A 16,146-nucleotide genomic window follows, 5' to 3' on the forward strand; every position below is an offset into this window, starting at 1 on the left:
GATGGAAATAATATTCATAAAAATTGTGACTTCGAAGTCACAGTCAAGGAACGCTCCCTGCCCTCGTACAACCTCGTGGACATCTCTAACAAAGACGGTATTGAGATTTTTTACTAGAACGTGATTGGTTTTTAAGATCGTTTCCGGTTTTGAGCCTTTTACTAGTTAGTTCTAACAAATCCCCAAACAACATATTTTTTTGAAACGAAACTCGAACATAAAAAAACCCATTTTATTTAAATTTCATAAAACTTAAAATAAAACTAAATAAAAAATATGATAATTATTAGATAAAAAAATAATAAATTTTTACAAATTCTCTCTCTCGTACATTAAACCATACAAAATTATCAATAATTTATTTATTTTTTGTTTATTTATTTTAAAGATTTAATTAAGGTCAAAAAGTTAACTGAGTTATATAAAATAAGCATGACCAACTCTCCCAACATCTTCACAATGGTATGATATTGTCCACTTTGAGCATAAGCTCTCATGGCTTTGCTTTGGGCTTCCCAAAAGGCCTCATACCAATGGAGAGTGTATTCTTAGATTATAAACCCATGACCATTCCCTAAATTAACCGATGTGGGACTTTCATCATCCAACAATTATTATTATTATTATTTTTTTTTTTTGTCGGGATTGCTAATATTAAAATTATAAAATTTCATGAAGCTGCCCAAAGAGAAAGAAGAAGAGTCAAAGAGAACAACGATAGTGGGACACGATTGACACTCATGGTCATTACAACTTTGCCTATATTTCAATATCACTCTCCCGGGAAAATGTTGAAACAATCTCTCTCAACAAGTTGAAGGAGACACGAGCCCCTCGTTTAATGCAGTTTTGCCACCGAATAACAGTTCCCAGTTATTTCAACTTGTTATTTGTTTAGATAGCAATCGTTATCGCTTTTATATGCTGATCATTTATTAAAATCTAATGACGTTTATTTCAAACCAGATGTTACTTAACTTAAATTTAACTAATAGTCTCTCGTAAATATAGATTTTCGACCGATTTCACCACTCGAACACTTGACCAAAAGGTTCGTGGGAATCTCTTGAAAGAAATGCATACGAGATTAGAAGAGAAGAAACTTGCGCATGGATCTAACCTTGCCTATCTGGTTGGTTCCCTCGAAGGATCAACTTTTCCGCTTGACTCATATTCTTCACGCGTTTTCCTTTTTTCTTTTGGAATTTTAAGCAGTCTCGTAGTTAAAATAACCCAGTTCACCTTAACTAATGGGCATTGATCTACCTCAACTTCGACTCAGAAGTGTTCATTGGCCCTAGACTTGGCCACCGAGCACAAGTTGGACTCGACCTTTTCTTTCTTTGAATATGGTATGTTGATCTTTGGGTATCACAGTTGTACATTGAGGGTCACAACTTACTCTCTTCATAATAATTACATTCGCTCCACAAAAAGATTAAAATCTTAAAATTTTTATCGGGCGTTCAAAAAATTCGATAACCTAAGCCCGATCCATACAAAAAATTCAAACCAACCCAGCCCACAAAATTGATGTTGTATTAATTGAAAAAATTTATAAGCCGAATAATTGTGTTGGGTCAGATCGAGTCTAAAAAAATCCGTGTTGGGTTAGATCGGATCTAAAAAAGTCCCTATCGAACCCATGAATACTCATATTAATAACTTAATAAAAATATGAGATACTTTTACATCTCTCGTACATTTAACTATGCAAAATTATCGGTTTTATTGTGGCACCGTCCTCTTTCCCTTTTTCAATTTTTTCAATTTTTTAATTTTTAAGATTTAGACAATAAAGACATAATTAAGATCGTAACGGTATATATCAGTTATCCAAGGACTCTCCTACAAAGTAAGTCTCCTTGGTAACATCGTTCCATCTCTCTCCTTACAATGACATTGTTTAAGCAAATGGTGCGTGGACGACTAGTTCATACTTTTACATTGCTACAAACTTATCAAAATCACATCTTTCATAACGATCATCCACGTATTTCTGTATGACCTGATATTATCTACTTTAAAATTAATTGTTTATGATAATATTTTTGTATCCGTTCAAAAGACTCGAGAGCAATATAGACTGAGTCAATTATATAGATATAAATTATTTATGTTTTATATTTGATACTTAATGACGATGACTACGAGAGCCTTATAAAATGACGAGTGGTTATAAATGATCACCCTTGACCCATTCTAAGTTATTTGGATATCAATCTTTATCGCTAATTATCCGATAAACTATCATTTAATTACAAAATACAAAAATATTATGAGATGACAACTACTTCTCCTTCTACCATTCATCATTTTTATAAAAAAAAATTTGGTATATATTTTTAGACCAAATATAAAATTTAATGATATTTTTATTAATTTAAACGTCGATCGGGAATGATACTCAATAATTATAAAAAGAACAAATTTTAGAGCTTAAAATATACGTCTCGATACTATATTTCCACGTAGCCAAAATTTCAGTTATCTGCACAAAAGACGTAGTAAATACGATTTTTGATGTTGATCGAAGATAACTTAACCCTATTTCGTTCAAGTAGCTATCAGCCAATCCCGATCTAGAATTTTCGTTGAAGAATGCTTCAATGATGGGTCCAAAACTTTATGTTATTACTCTGATTAAGTCAAAATTTTGGTCCTAAACTTTCTTGTACTTATTTTTATTTTTTCTTTTTCATTAATGGGTTAAGGGCGGGGTTCCGTTATAAATTTTATGTTATTGAATTAAGTTTTTACTTTTAATTTTATATTTAATTTTTAAAATTTAAAATATAATTAAGTATTAAATTAAAATGGTAAATTATTAGATTTAAAATTAAAAATTTAATGAAAAATTAAATTTATTTAACAAACATAGAAATAAATGTTGAATAAAATATAAAAGAAGAATGAAATTGAAATAACAATATATATATATATTTTCTTTATTTTTATGTGATTAATCATTTTTTAAAAATAATTTACTAAAACTAAAAAATAATTTTATTTAGGTTAAATTAATAAAATTATCCAAAATACCCATAAAATAATAATAATAAAAAATTCAAAATACTCTTAAAATTAAAAAAAAAAATCTTACTAAAATCTAATAATACTTTTTTTTTTTTAAAAAATATCCTTCCATTTTTAAAAGTTTTATTATTAAAAAATTTCAAAAATATGTTTATTCTTTTTAAAAATTAAAAAAATTCCATTATTATTTATACAACGTTTCAAAAATTGCCATACAAAATTTAAAGATAACATTAATTCTCTTAAAAATAAAAATTTAAAAAGTTCCATAAGAATATTCTTTATTATTATTATTTTTTTAAATTTAAAAATATTAATAAAAATTTGAAAGTTGAAGAATATTTTAAAAATAAATTAATAATATTTGAATTGTTTTTTTTTTTAATTTAAGAGTATTATTAAAAAAATTTAAAGTTTAAAATATTTTTATTAATTTAACCTTTTATTTATTTCCATTTCTAATATTATTTATGGTTGCTTTAGCTATAAATAATTTATAAAATAATATGATTTTAGTTGACATAAAACCTAAAGTATTTAAGTTAAAAGAACAAAAAATAAGTTTATTATCTTTTTAATAATAAAATAATAAATTTGCAAATAATAAAAAAGTTCAGTTAATTTTTTTTTATTATATATATATATATATATATAGCTGCATAGGCCTTGTCTGATAATTAATTCAATTATTGACAAGATGAATATTATAATATTCGCCGCCTTGCTTTTCACGGCGGTTTCCGGCACGGCAGCCGCCGGCAGCTCCTCCTCTCATCTCTCCAAAAAGTTCTACCACACCAGCTGTCCTCAGCTCTTCTCCATCGTTAAATCCATCCTTAAACATCAAATCTCAAAGGAACGACGCATCGGAGCTTCTCTCCTTCGTCTCCACTTTCACGACTGTTTCGTCAACGTAAGTTCATTCTCACTCTCTCGACATATATTATCAAACTTTTGTTCATAACCCGATTGCCCGCTTAAGCTTTTGAGTTGAGTAATGGTTATCAGGGATGCGATGCATCAGTGTTGCTAGACGATCATGGGTCATTCGTAGGCGAACAAAATGCAAATCCCAACAAAAACTCGCTTAGAAGTTTCGATGTGATCGATAAAATCAAGTCTAGAGTTGAGAAGTCGTGTCCTGGCGTAGTGTCGTGTGCTGATATCTTGACTATTGCTGCTCGGGATTCCGTTGCATTGGTATGTTCTTTCAGGTCTTGTCGAGTTGAGTTGAGTTAGTGTTAATTATTGTTATGATTATACAGCTTGGAGGGCCGTTTTGGAATGTTAAACTTGGACGAAGAGACTCAAAAACAGCAAGCTTTTCTGATGCCAATAGCGGATTGCTTCCTTCACCAAACTCCAATCTCTCCGTTCTAATCTCTACATTTAAAAAACAAGGCCTTTCTACTACCGACATGGTTGCCCTCTCAGGTTGCTCTCTTGTCTAAATAAATAAAAATTCATTGGTTTTAAAATTTTATAAATATTTTTAAAATATGTATAGGAGGTCACACCATTGGACTAGCAAGATGTAGTCAATTCAAAACACGCATATACAAGAAGAGCCATATCAACGCTGGATTTGCAAAGAAGAGACAGCGACAATGTCCCAAAAAACAGCGCATAGGCATCGACAATCTTGCTCCATTCGACATCCAAACGCCCATGGTTTTCGACAACAAATACTTCGACAACCTTATTAAGAAGAAAGGTCTGCTGCATTCTGACCAGGTGCTGTTTTCCGGCGGCTCCACTGACTCTCTAGTTAAAAAGTACAGTCGAGACAATGGGGCCTTCAATCGAGACTTCGTTCGAGCCATGATTAAGATGTCTCACATCCAACCCCTCACTGGGTCCGATGGCGAGATTAGAAAAGTCTGCGGAAGATCCGATTGAAATCGCTCTCCACTCTCATTTCCTGATTGCTATATGATCCAATCGTAATCGTGTTCTTGTTCCTATTCGTGTTTTCTTTTTTGTGACAGGTGTGATTTTTAATTTCTGTGTAACAACGTACATCACCTTGTGTATACATAAATTATTAATATCGTTCAATAAACACAATAATATTTTTGTCATACATGTCACTTCACGAATCTCTTAAGTTTGTAAGAAAATAACTCGAATATTTTAAAAGTCAAATTAACATATAAAAAAAATGATTTTTCAACTACACCAATCATAGGTTGACCATCCGAGGCTCGGGGAATTTTCAACTCTCTCACCCTTTTCGCCTCATAAACCGAACTATTCGCCTGGTCACCCCCTTTTGCTCTCTTTCTTAATGCTATTCTCTTCTTAGTCACATTCGAATCATCGTCTTGGAATAAATAGAGTAAAATGAATTGATAGTGGGTGATCGACCTCCTGACAAGGTTACTAATTTTAGTAACCGATGCATCGAAATGTGAGTAACGTTGATCCACAAAAAACTCAATCAACTCTTGAAATACGAAGCTAATCGAGAAAAGCTTAGGACAAGAGACAAATCAATCATGTATTAATTGACTAGTACAATTTGGGTCGGATTAATAGGAAAACGTCGACTTGATGATACAAAGTCGAGAAGAACCGAGCGTATCTTTCAACGAAAAAAGTAAAACGTTGTTTAACGGGAATATGTGCACGTATGCATTTTTCTTTAAGAAACAAGAACATTGTGAACAACATGAAGCTCTTCTCATTAAGAGAGAGTAAACTACAACAACTCATATATTACATTAATCTCTGGATATAACAACACCATGAAATGATATCACTTTTCATTTAGAACAATGCTTGGAGAATACCTTCACCAACTTTGGATAGCAATAGCATCCTTTATCACTCGATCCTCCACCACGTCCAAAGAACAAAGTCGAAACCGGCGAGTCGAAATTCTCCTCTTCCTCTTCCTCGTCTTCGTGCTCGTTCTCATCCACTCTCGAATCAAACGACAATCTCCTTGGGCTTCTTCCTCTCTCTCCCTCAGAGCTTGTCAGTGTCGTAGACGAAGTCGATGACGAGGAGGAGCCGGGAGAGAGGGGATGGAGAGGAGCCTTATTTACAGAAAGCTTCTTGAAAACCGAGGTGAGGAAATTGGCTCGAGAGGGATGTGGGTTGGTGTTATATTTATGCTTGAAGGGTGTGTGTGAGGGTGAGGAGAAATAGGATGGTGGGGGCGTGAGAGGCGAAAGGAGTGAGCCATGGTCCCTGAAATTGGCCTTGGGAGTGCCTGGCTCGGACTCCCATATGAATGGCACTGTGGCTGATACTCCTGTGTGGTAATCTTCATCCACTGTCAATATATCATCCCTTGTTTTGAGGCTTTTAAGCCTCATTTTCCCAAATTTGCCTCCAAAATTCCCTGAATTTGTTGACATTGTTCTTGATTTTGAAGCGATGATGATCTGCAACTTCAAATGTTTGTCATTTGTAGCATAATATTTACACGATCAAAGAAGAAAGAGGTAAAAAGAAAAGATTTTGAGGTGAACCCATGTGAGAAAATGTACCTGTTTCTAATGGGTAGTCGTCAAAAATGGAAAGAAATCATTGTGGAGCTGCCATTGTTGTTGTTGGTTGAGTATCCATTTAAGCCATTGATATTGCAGAGGGTGAACTGAGAATTGTTCAATAATGCTGCCTTGTTTTTGGGGGGGGAAAGAGTAATGGCATGATTGAACCATCCATGTCTAAATATGATGATTGGTTTTCTACCACTAATGTTGATGATAGTACGAGGAAAAAAGGTTTGTTTTTGTGGTTTTCCTGTTTTCCTGTCTTGTTGGGAGATGAATTTTTAGTGGACGAAGATTGGATCGGATCGGGTACTAGCCTTGTTTTCTACGGTAAAGTCTGTTTGAAGAGAAAAGTTGACCAGTAAATGAATGAAAAACTATATACCGGTTATGAGGGGTTTGTAATTGTCACACTAGCTTCAATACTTATATTAAATTTAAGTGTAGCAATGGTTTAATGTCTCGAGATTGAAGAAGAGTATTTTTATGACCCATTTAAGATTTTTCATCCATTTAGATTAAAAACATACTAAACTAAGATCACACGAGTTGTGGGCATACAGACCGATCAAAGTAGTCAGGTTCTTCTTCAATATTGGTTCGATATTGGCATGTATTGACATCTTTTTTATATTCCTTTTTTAATTAGGTTAAAAATGGAACGAACTAGGATCACAAGAGTTGTAGGTACACAAAGCCGATTAGGGCCAAATTCTCCTCGTCTCTTTTTTCTTGGTAGTCCGGTTCTTCTTCAATATTGATTCGACATTGTCGCGTGTTGACATTTATTCTATTCCTTTTTGAATTAGGTTAAAAAGGATCGCACAAGTTGTGGGCCCGTAAAGCCAATAAGGGCCCAATTCTCCTATTTTTCTCAATATTGATTCGATGTTGTCACGTGTTGATATTTTTTTGGTCTTATTTTCCCGACCCAATAATTTAAGCCATAGTTTGGTATGTGAAATATATGCAATAAAGCTCACATTTACAAAGTTAGGTGATTTTTATCTATATCCATTATGAGTTAATTCCAAGCAGAATCCAAATCCATCCATTTGTTCTACAATTGGATAAACGTAGGAGAATTGGTCATGATGTTAAATTCCTTTTTCTACCAGGTTGTTGTTGCTGCAAGTTCATACCAATACCTTCTAGTCGGTCTTCCTCGTATTCATTGATCATTTCGGCCCCGGACATAACTGCAACGATATAAGATGGAGAACATGGAGGAGACTCGAGTTCTTTACCACATCCATGCAAGTCATAAGACATATCTACATCATTATAAGGAGTACATGAACGAGGCAGCACTCGTTTGTTGCCCTCGAGTTCTTTTTCGCATCCATGCAGTTCATTAGGTATTCCATCTGTACCTGTTTGGTAATCCATCGACTTTCGAGGAATTTCAACTTTCATCGATCCATATACTTGGAAATGATACATTTCTTCAAGTTCTTTGTTTTCAAGCTCACCTTGATCTCCTTCAGAATAGCATGGAAGCTCATTGATGAGAGAAACTTGGACCTTCATATGCTCGGGCAAACTTGAGCAACTGGCCGTGTTCTTCATGTACTTTGTCGAGATGTAGTTTATAGTGATATTCAAGCTGCACAGATCAAGGAAGAAAAAAGTGAATGGGGAGATTGACAGACAAAGGAAACTAAATTAGTTACGTATCGCCGTTAGCCTCACAGTTTTAAAACGAGTTTATTAGAGAGAGGTTTCCACACCCTTAAAAGGAATGATTCGTTCCCCTTTCCAACCGAGCTGGAAGTGTGAGCATTGTGTATGCAAGTTTAACTTTGTTGGCAACGCCTGCAGCAGCACTTCTTACAGCCAACGACTCACTCGGATGCTGCCAGGCCCATCCAAACTGCATCCATACTTAGAACATCAAATTCTAGCATTGCTGGAAAGTTAATCAAGACAGAAATCCTAGCATGGTCTGGTAAATCTGTATGCCAAAAATCCCTAAAATGTTCATCCTAGAAGGCAATCGAGATGTATAAAAAGATGTATAGCTCAAAGCCTGGAAATGTAACCTGAAGGGCAGAGACTTGAGTGGGAAAGCCATAGATGCACAACACCATCTCCCATGGTCTCTTCCTCTTAGTTCGTCACGCACGACATCTAATTTCACCATTGTGCTGCCTGATTCTACGTTTAGGGTTCACTGTGAATCTGAAATTAAAAATATAAACAGTAATCCAATCAGTTCACTGCAGATTGATTTACGCATTTCCTATATTTCTTGATGTTTTCCCTCAATCAATTTATGCAGAAAGCGAGAGAGGAACAGATCCAAAGATCGTAAAACAATTTTCAGTATCGGGGAGTAGAGGAACAGATTCGAGTATCCAGAGATCAATTTGTGCAGAGAGCGAGAGATTTGCAGATTCAAAGATCGTAAAACAATTTCCAGTATCGGGGAGCAGAGGAACAGATTCGAGCATCAGAGATCAATTTATGCAGAGAGCGAGAGATTTGCAGATTCAAAGATCGTAAAACAATTTCCAGTATCGAGGAGTAGAGGAACAGATTCGAGCATCAAGAAATCGTGAAAATGGAGGATTTCAAGCCATTATTTCATAGAGAAACAGAAAATTTGTTCGAGAAGAAGGAAAGGATTCGAACCCGATATAGGTATGGCCTTGGAAACGAGGGCAGGCAGAGGCCAAGAGATAGCATGAAAAGAAGCCGTTCAATTCGTTGCGCTTCCTTCATCTTCATCGTCTTCCTTCTCCTCCTCTGCAACCGCCGTAGATTCAGACATCTCCGGTTTCTCTTTCCTCTTCATCATCTCTCTGTCTCTCTGGGAGAAGAAAATCTGCTCAATAATACAATTAGACCGTTGGCGTACAACTTGAAAGGGAATTTATTAGCTTATATAAATGAATTCGTCGTTTAGCCCTAATTGATTTAATCCCATTGTCAGTCTCGCATCGAAATTCGCCGTCTCGATCTTACCGGAAGGCTTTAGTCAACTTTGCATTGCCCTAAATTTAGTTTTAAAAATCTGAAACGAATCTCTCTTAGGGTTCCGATCTGGTTATCGCCGGCCGACGAAAACACATCCCGATTCCCGATTCAATTCCTAAAGCTGATCAGCTTTATAGTCTTGATTTCAAATTTATTGACCTTGATCTTCCTGCATTACTTCACTTTCACGGAACAAATTCGATACAGAAAACGGAAGAACAAAAGAGGAATCAATTGAGACCAGAAGCGTTTTTCAATAGGGAATTTATGAACATTGATTGTATTATTTTGGTAGACATGGATGTTAACAAAGAAGAGAGGTTTTACAAAATTTACAGGAAAGGGGGGAAGAAGTGGGAAGAGAGATATTATTGATCGACGGAGATATACAAGAGATTCATAGCACTATCCAACAACAATGGCGAACCTGAACAATACAATTAATCCAAACAAAACCCCAAGGCTCGGCTCGGCTCGACGCAATCGCAAATCCGATCGTATCGTCATCTCTCATCAATCGGAACGCTTCTGAGACGACGGAAACAAATGCCTCCACAAGTAGCGACCGCTGGCCATGTCGACCACCGTCCAGAATCCAGATTGCATAGCCGAAGTCACCTGTTCAAACAAGCCAGAATCGTTCCATTCAGACAAACAAACAAACAAAGAATGAAACAAAAAGGAAAAAGAAGAAAGAATCAGAAGAAGAACCTTGGAGGAGGTGGAATTGGAAGACAAATCGTTGGAATGCGCATCGGAATTCTCGTCGGCTTCGAAATCTTGAGGTTGCGATTTGAGGTTACGGAGAACGAAAAAGCCGGCAAGAGTCGCAGAGAGAAATATGAGAATAAATCTCAGGGGACACATTTTTTTCAACGCCCTGGCTTCCTCGGTAACCTCTGGATCTGAATGATGGAGAGAGAGAGAGAGAGAGAGATTTGAAAACGATTTAGGGTTAATGAAGGGAGTGGTGAGAAGTGATGGAGTTTTCAAAATTGGGGAATATGGACGCCATGGAAGCAAGCTTGCTTTGCTTTGCTTTGCTTTTCCACCTAACCAACCACTCATTTTCTATTAATTGGATATTAAATAATTATCAGATAAGGTTAGGGTTTGGGTTAGTGGTAACCCACAACCATAATATTTTATACAAAAAAAAAAAAAAAAAATGTAAAATATAATAATTAGGCTGGCTGGCTGGCTGCTTTTTTATTTATTTATTTATTATTATTGGAAAAACATCCTTAAAATTCTATATTTATTTGAAAAATATTTATAATAATATCATTTAATTTTTTATAAAAAAATCCTTAAATATTTTTTAAAAAATTAAAAATATAATTACAATTAATTTTAATAGAAACATTTTATTTCAAAAATACAATACTTTTTAGATTAATTTTTCAAAAAAAAAAAAAAATTAATACTCTTAAAACTTTTTAAAAAAATTTAAAAATAATTTTAACATTCTAGAAGGGTCGATAGACGATTTTTGTCTATATATTGACAATAATATTATTATTTTTTTTTATAAAAATAGGGTAAATAGAGTAATAATGGTGAAGGTATTTTTTTTTTTAAATCGTAGGATAATAATGAAAATTTTTAAAGTTCAAGATATTTTTGAAATATTATTAAAAGTTTAAGGATATTTTTGAAATATAATAGACTTTTGTATTATTGAAAATTTTGAAAATTTATGGTATTTTTTTTTTTAAAAGCTACCACTAAAAAAATTAAAATATTAATTTTTCAGTTTCTACTGATCTCACAATTATTAACACGAGGCCGCTACAACACTAGTACAACAATGACGTTCATTACTATCTTTTCTCATTTTCACTCTAAGACCATATCCTATTTTTTTTGATATCTTGACTCAATGGCAAACCCGACATTGACCTGTCGACAAGCAAGATACTTTCTTACAAACTCTAAACTTAGCAAACTTTAACGATGACGTTCATTGCTATGTTCTCTCATTTCCACTCTAAGATGTATAGAGGTTCTCAGTGCCTTGACCTATTGGCGAACTGAACATTTTCTTACAAACTCTGAACCAAACAATCCCTATTAATTTAGTTGTCAATCTAATCGGTAAAATCTTAAATCTTAAATAGATAACAATTTAGAAAAGTTTGGGCATTGTGAGAACACCACCGACAAGCAGTTTGGAAAATATTCAGAAGCAGTCGAGGCACGCCACAAAGACAAACAAGATTGACCCTTTGGAATATTCTTCTTCACATCTTTGGATTGTAAACCAAAAAACACAATGGTTCATAATTTTGTGTCCGGCACAATTTTGCACATTCATCCAGACATGTTGAGCCAAGTTGTTGCAGCATGTAATAGGTCATCTCATCTCCCCATTGTCAAGGTCACAATCGATATCGCCACTATCATCAATATTGTCACTACCATCAATATCGACACTACCGACCATATATGAATTTCACTGTCTTTCCAGCTCCATGGCCAAACTTGAGTAGATGAGAAGAAGATCCATCACACAGCTGGAGAGTCCTTATTAGCTAAAATGAACCTTTTCAAGCACCATTTTTTGCCACCGCTTTTGAAACTCTTACATTTTTCAACCGCAAGCTTGAGCTTCTTCGTTGAGCTTCTTATATCATTGTTTCGATGCAGTGTCTATTGAGCTTACACCATATATTTCTTGTATGGATCTGCAACCGAGCCTTGAACCTCCTTTAGTCATCTGGTTCTGAACACCCATTTGTTCAACAAACTCTCTTTTCTAACTCGATCAACACCCACATATTTTTTCTTTTCAAGTGAGCTCATCTATCATCTATGACTTGCTTCCACTTGGTTGAATCTTCCCAGTAGAACCCCATCAAAGAACTCTGGTTCTCCTTCGTCATTCACTAACAGATAGCTCTGGATGATCTCATCAACCCATTTGAATTGATGAATTTATTAAAAAAAATATTTGAATGTAAGAGATCGACCGTTATGATAGTTAAAGGTTATATTTATAATTTGCAATTTAATTTATTAATTAAGTAAACACACACATATATTACATATTTCATCATATATTAGCATAGGGAAATTCATGGTTTTTCACGCCGGTTCATCGGCGGATGAATAATACGCTAACATAAGTAAACGACGGCGAGCAACAGAAAGGCGGCTGCCGGCTGGAACGTGACCGGCGCATGCATTTTCCGATCAGGGCATGTAAAGCTTGTTCCCACATTTGCACCTCCAAGCTTCCGGGTAATACTCAGCCGTCACTGGAGTTCCCGGCGGCACGGGGACATGAACCGCCGTGCACGGCGTGCACTTCCCACACATTGATGCGCACCGTGGCGGCGACGATCCAGGCCCACCCAATTCTCTTCTTGCCAACGTCCTCAACTCTTGATCTTCATGATCTCCTACTACCACCTCCGCCGCATTGGGCTGCGCCACCCTTCTTCCGTCGGCTGGCAGCTTCCATGTTGCACTACTAGTGATGGGCTGGTAGTGAAAAATGTCAATATTAAAGCACAGTATGTTTATTCATTATTAAGTGATTGGTGAGCTGTCAAGATGACATGGAAATAGAATCCTTAGGTGTCGAATATAATCATGTTCACGTATTTTACTCGTCCAAGAAAACATAGCTTCACACGACTTGGAACATTAAATTATCTAAGAGGAATGATTTATAAGAGTTTACCGAGCTTTAACTAACAATATCATATCATTATGGAGACGAAGACAAGCTAACATACACGACCATTTTAGATTTGTTGTCATGTGAGATGATCAAAGCAAACAAAGTTTCACAAAAATCAAAAGAGTAAAAAACAATCGTTAATAAGGGTGTGAAAACTTTTCTTTAGCAGACGCGTTTTAAAAACCTTGAGGGAAAGCCCAAAGAGGACAATATCTGCTAGCATGGGTTTGAGCTGTTACAAAGGTATCAAAGCTAGACACCGAACGATGTGCTAGTGAGGAAACTGAGCCTTGAAGGGGGTGGACACAATGCGGTGTGCCAGCGAGGATGCTGGGTCCTAAAGGAAGATGGATTGTGAGATCCCACATCGATTGGGGAGGAGAACAAACATTTTTTATAAGGGTGTGGAAACTTCTTTCTAGCAGACGCGTTTTAAAAACCTTAAGTGGAAACCCGAAACGGAAAGCCCAAAGAGGACAATATCTGTTAGTGGTGGGCTTGGGATGTTACAATGGTATTAGAGCTAGACACTGGGTGATGTGCTAGTGAGGAGACTGAGCCCAGAAGGGAGGTGGACACAAAGAAAGCCCAAAGAGGACAATATCTGTTAGCGGTGGGCTTGGGCTGTTACAATGGTATCAGAGCTAGGCACTGAACAATGTGCTAGTGAGGAGGCTGAGCCTCGAAGGGAGGTGAACACAAGGTAGTGTGCCAGCAAGGACGTTGGACCCCGAAGAGGGTGGATTGTGAGATCCTACATTAGTTAGGAGGAGAACGAAACATTCTTTTTAAGGGTAACGAAACTTCTACCTAGGAAGAACAATATCTGCTAGTAGTGGACTTGAGTTGTTACAATATAATCATATTATTACAAAAATACAAGAGACGTGTTATATCGATAGATCGTGACGTGCCAGCTGACAATCATTTTCATGGTTCTAAGGTGGAGGAGGGTCAGTGGCTCAGCGCCAGCCTTGGAAGGGCCGGAAAGTGTGCGTTTGCAAACAAGGCTTCTAGCTGGCTACCTACCAATACAGGGGGATGGCTATTTTGTAATTATCATTGAAGAAACAGCTAATGCATAACATAAACAAAAATTATAGGATCATCATATGAAGTAGTACTGTATTAAAAGTAAAGTAGAAATTTACCTGGAGATTTGTATGGCCAGCTTTAGCAGATGAACAGCACCTATTATCTGAAGAAAAATAAGAACAGATATCCATCAGGAGAGATCAGAGATATCCATAGAGGTTTAGAGGTAAAACTAGATATCACCTGGACCTGCACTAGATATCATGCTGCAGGAGAATGATATCAGTATCAAGAACAAGAACAAGAACGAGAAGGATTTATGAGCGGTTTTGGTCTCAGTGAGTGTGTTTCTACTCAGCTCCATCAGCAGAGGATCAAGAAATTTAGAGTGGGATGAAGATCAGATGAAGTTTAAGAAGGGGAAGAATCTGATATGATTTGGCTGTGGATGGCTTAGGACTGCCATGTCCAAAGGCGTTGGATTCTTTTGCAGGGGTTTTGGTGTTCCTTCTTTCAATGATTTCCAAATGAAGAAATACAAAAACAACGCACAGGCTGCTGCTGAGATTATCTCTGCTCTACCCCCTCCACTGCCTGCACCTGTTTCTAAAAACCTCTACCTTCCCTCTCCTCACTCCCTTTTTAAGCTAATTTCTCGGGATCTCCATGTAACAGTCTAGACCCACTGTTAGCAGATATTGTTTTCTTTGGACTTTCCCTTTCGAGTTTTCCCTCAAGGTTTTTAAAATGCGTCTATTAGGGAGAGGTTTCCACACCCTTATAAAAAATGTTTCGTTCTCCTCGCTGGTACATCGCTTAGTGTTTGGCTCTGATACCTTTATTACAGCTCAAGCCCTCCGCTATCAGATATTGTCTTCTTTGGCCTTTCCCTTTTAGACTTTCCTTTAAGGTTTTTAAAACACATCCGTTGAGGAGAGGTTCCACACCTTTATAAAGAATGTTTCGTTCTCCTCTCCAACTGATGTGAGATCTCATAATCCAACCCCCTTCGGGGCCTAGCGTCCTTGCTGGCACACCGCCTCGTGTCCACCCCCCTTTGAGGCTCAACCTCCTCGTTGGTACATCGTCTTAGTGTTTGGCTCTGATACCATTGTAATAGCTCAAGCCCTCCACTAGCAGATATAGTCTTCTTTGAGCTTTCCCTTAAGGTTTTTAAAATACGTCCGTTAGAGAGAGGTTTCCACACCTTTGTAAGGAATGTTTAGTTCCGCTCTCCAACCGATGTGGGATCTCACACCAATGTAACCGTTTCTCTCTTGGTTTTTTTCTTCATTAACTCATCCCAACATTTCAACTCACTCAATCCAAACTCGAAAAAACCACCAAATATATCACTTCGATTCATCCAACACGGTTATAAAGCCAATAAAACATACCCTCGACGAACCTCGTACCAACTCCTAAAACTATTTGCTCGACTCGAACATATCTTCATCACATGTATGATACTGTCTATTTTGAACTAAAACGATCGTGCTTATCGTAACCCTTCGTATGGTCCCTATGGGCAAAAATTGGAAAGGTTTTGAATCATGGTATGAAGGGTTGTTTGTTTTATGTTTGGAGTAATGGGTTATGAAGGAGGAGAGAGCAGGAAGGGGAAGTTTCTTGAGCAGTTGGTTTTTACTAGAAGGAGCCACTTGGGTTTTGGTGTTGAGAGATGAATAAGATGGAAGGGGGAGCCCTTGCAGGCCATTGATTGAGCAAACATGTGGAAATATGTTAAACAAAACAAAAGAGGAAAAACCTTTGCTTTCTCATATTTGTTGCTAAGCCTTTGTTTTCAACTAGATTCCCCCACTGATGACCTTTAAACCATCCCCACATCTTTTTTACTCCCTCTTCACTTTTCTTTCGGTAATTTATTGTCCGTTTTGACCCGTT

General features: G+C 36.5%; 5 protein-coding genes across 7 annotated transcripts; 1 reads left to right on the top strand and 4 right to left on the bottom strand.

Moving 5' to 3' along the window:
* The first annotated feature begins 3,729 nt into the window (after positions 1-3,729).
* Positions 3,730-5,037, top strand: LOC111492600 (peroxidase P7-like). Its single transcript, XM_023141958.1, has 4 exons — positions 3,730-3,949; positions 4,045-4,236; positions 4,302-4,470; positions 4,544-5,037. The coding sequence occupies exons 1-4, from the start codon at positions 3,734-3,736 to the stop codon at positions 4,933-4,935; spliced, it is 969 nt and encodes a 322-aa protein (XP_022997726.1). The 5' UTR covers positions 3,730-3,733; the 3' UTR covers positions 4,936-5,037.
* A 664-nt stretch (positions 5,038-5,701) lies between these two features.
* Positions 5,702-6,614, bottom strand: LOC111492604. Its single transcript, XM_023141964.1, has 2 exons — positions 6,534-6,614; positions 5,702-6,428 (listed from the first exon to the last, which is right to left on the bottom strand). The coding sequence occupies exon 2, from the start codon at positions 6,399-6,401 to the stop codon at positions 5,802-5,804; it is 600 nt and encodes a 199-aa protein (XP_022997732.1). The 5' UTR covers positions 6,402-6,428; positions 6,534-6,614; the 3' UTR covers positions 5,702-5,801.
* Positions 6,615-7,578: 964 nt separating this feature from the next.
* On the bottom strand, positions 7,579-10,030 carry LOC111492603 (structure-specific endonuclease subunit slx1). Of its 2 annotated transcripts, XM_023141963.1 has the most exons (5): positions 9,174-9,628; positions 8,582-8,720; positions 8,303-8,412; positions 7,913-8,151; positions 7,579-7,816 (listed from the first exon to the last, which is right to left on the bottom strand). In XM_023141963.1, exons 2-5 carry the CDS (start codon positions 8,627-8,629, stop codon positions 7,629-7,631), a joined length of 585 nt encoding a protein of 194 aa, XP_022997731.1. In that variant the 5' UTR covers positions 8,630-8,720; positions 9,174-9,628; the 3' UTR covers positions 7,579-7,628. The 2 variants fall into 2 exon arrangements, with proteins under 2 accessions (XP_022997731.1, XP_022997730.1); XM_023141962.1 differs by having other exon boundaries at positions 7,579-8,151; positions 9,174-10,030.
* Positions 9,775-10,615, bottom strand: LOC111492605. Its single transcript, XM_023141965.1, has 2 exons — positions 10,230-10,615; positions 9,775-10,136 (listed from the first exon to the last, which is right to left on the bottom strand). Exons 1-2 carry the CDS (start codon positions 10,584-10,586, stop codon positions 10,032-10,034), a joined length of 462 nt encoding a protein of 153 aa, XP_022997733.1. The 5' UTR covers positions 10,587-10,615; the 3' UTR covers positions 9,775-10,031.
* A 1,897-nt stretch (positions 10,616-12,512) lies between these two features.
* Positions 12,513-14,822, bottom strand: LOC111492606 (EPIDERMAL PATTERNING FACTOR-like protein 4). Of its 2 annotated transcripts, none has more exons than XM_023141967.1 (3): positions 14,491-14,822; positions 14,358-14,404; positions 12,513-13,004 (listed from the first exon to the last, which is right to left on the bottom strand). In XM_023141967.1, exons 1-3 carry the CDS (start codon positions 14,603-14,605, stop codon positions 12,714-12,716), a joined length of 453 nt encoding a protein of 150 aa, XP_022997735.1. In that variant the 5' UTR covers positions 14,606-14,822; the 3' UTR covers positions 12,513-12,713. The 2 variants fall into 2 exon arrangements, with proteins under 2 accessions (XP_022997735.1, XP_022997734.1); XM_023141966.1 differs by having other exon boundaries at positions 14,485-14,822.
* Between the last annotated feature and the right edge of the window lie 1,324 nt (positions 14,823-16,146).

This window comes from Cucurbita maxima, unplaced genomic scaffold, assembly GCF_002738345.1.
Source record: "Cucurbita maxima cultivar Rimu unplaced genomic scaffold, Cmax_1.0 Cma_Scf00018, whole genome shotgun sequence".
NCBI classification, from domain to species: domain Eukaryota; kingdom Viridiplantae; phylum Streptophyta; class Magnoliopsida; order Cucurbitales; family Cucurbitaceae; genus Cucurbita; species Cucurbita maxima.

Excerpts from the sequence above, each read along its gene's own strand:
- LOC111492600 (XM_023141958.1), top strand. The coding sequence starts at position 3,734 with ATGAATATTATAATATTCGCCGCCTTGCTTTTCACGGCGGTTTCCGGC. Across the intron at positions 3,950-4,044 it reads TTCACGACTGTTTCGTCAAC|GGATGCGATGCATCAGTGTT; the intron begins GTAAGTTCATTC and ends AATGGTTATCAG. Across the intron at positions 4,237-4,301 it reads CTCGGGATTCCGTTGCATTG|CTTGGAGGGCCGTTTTGGAA; the intron begins GTATGTTCTTTC and ends ATGATTATACAG.
- LOC111492603 (XM_023141962.1), bottom strand. The coding sequence starts at position 8,629 with ATGGTGTTGTGCATCTATGGCTTTCCCACTCAAGTCTCTGCCCTTCAG. Across the intron at positions 8,413-8,581 it reads CTCAAGTCTCTGCCCTTCAG|TTTGGATGGGCCTGGCAGCA; the intron begins GTTACATTTCCA and ends GTATGGATGCAG. Across the intron at positions 8,152-8,302 it reads ATGCTCACACTTCCAGCTCG|GTGCAGCTTGAATATCACTA; the intron begins GTTGGAAAGGGG and ends CTTCCTTGATCT.
- LOC111492605 (XM_023141965.1), bottom strand. The coding sequence starts at position 10,586 with ATGAGTGGTTGGTTAGGTGGAAAAGCAAAGCAAAGCAAAGCAAGCTTG. Across the intron at positions 10,137-10,229 it reads CCAATTCCACCTCCTCCAAG|GTGACTTCGGCTATGCAATC; the intron begins GTTCTTCTTCTG and ends TTGTTTGAACAG.
- LOC111492606 (XM_023141966.1), bottom strand. The coding sequence starts at position 14,605 with ATGGAGCTGAGTAGAAACACACTCACTGAGACCAAAACCGCTCATAAA. Across the intron at positions 14,405-14,484 it reads GATATCTAGTGCAGGTCCAG|ATAATAGGTGCTGTTCATCT; the intron begins GTGATATCTAGT and ends ATTTTTCTTCAG. Across the intron at positions 13,005-14,357 it reads CTGGCCATACAAATCTCCAG|CCCATCACTAGTAGTGCAAC; the intron begins GTAAATTTCTAC and ends TTTCACTACCAG.
- LOC111492604 (XM_023141964.1), bottom strand. The coding sequence starts at position 6,401 with ATGTCAACAAATTCAGGGAATTTTGGAGGCAAATTTGGGAAAATGAGG.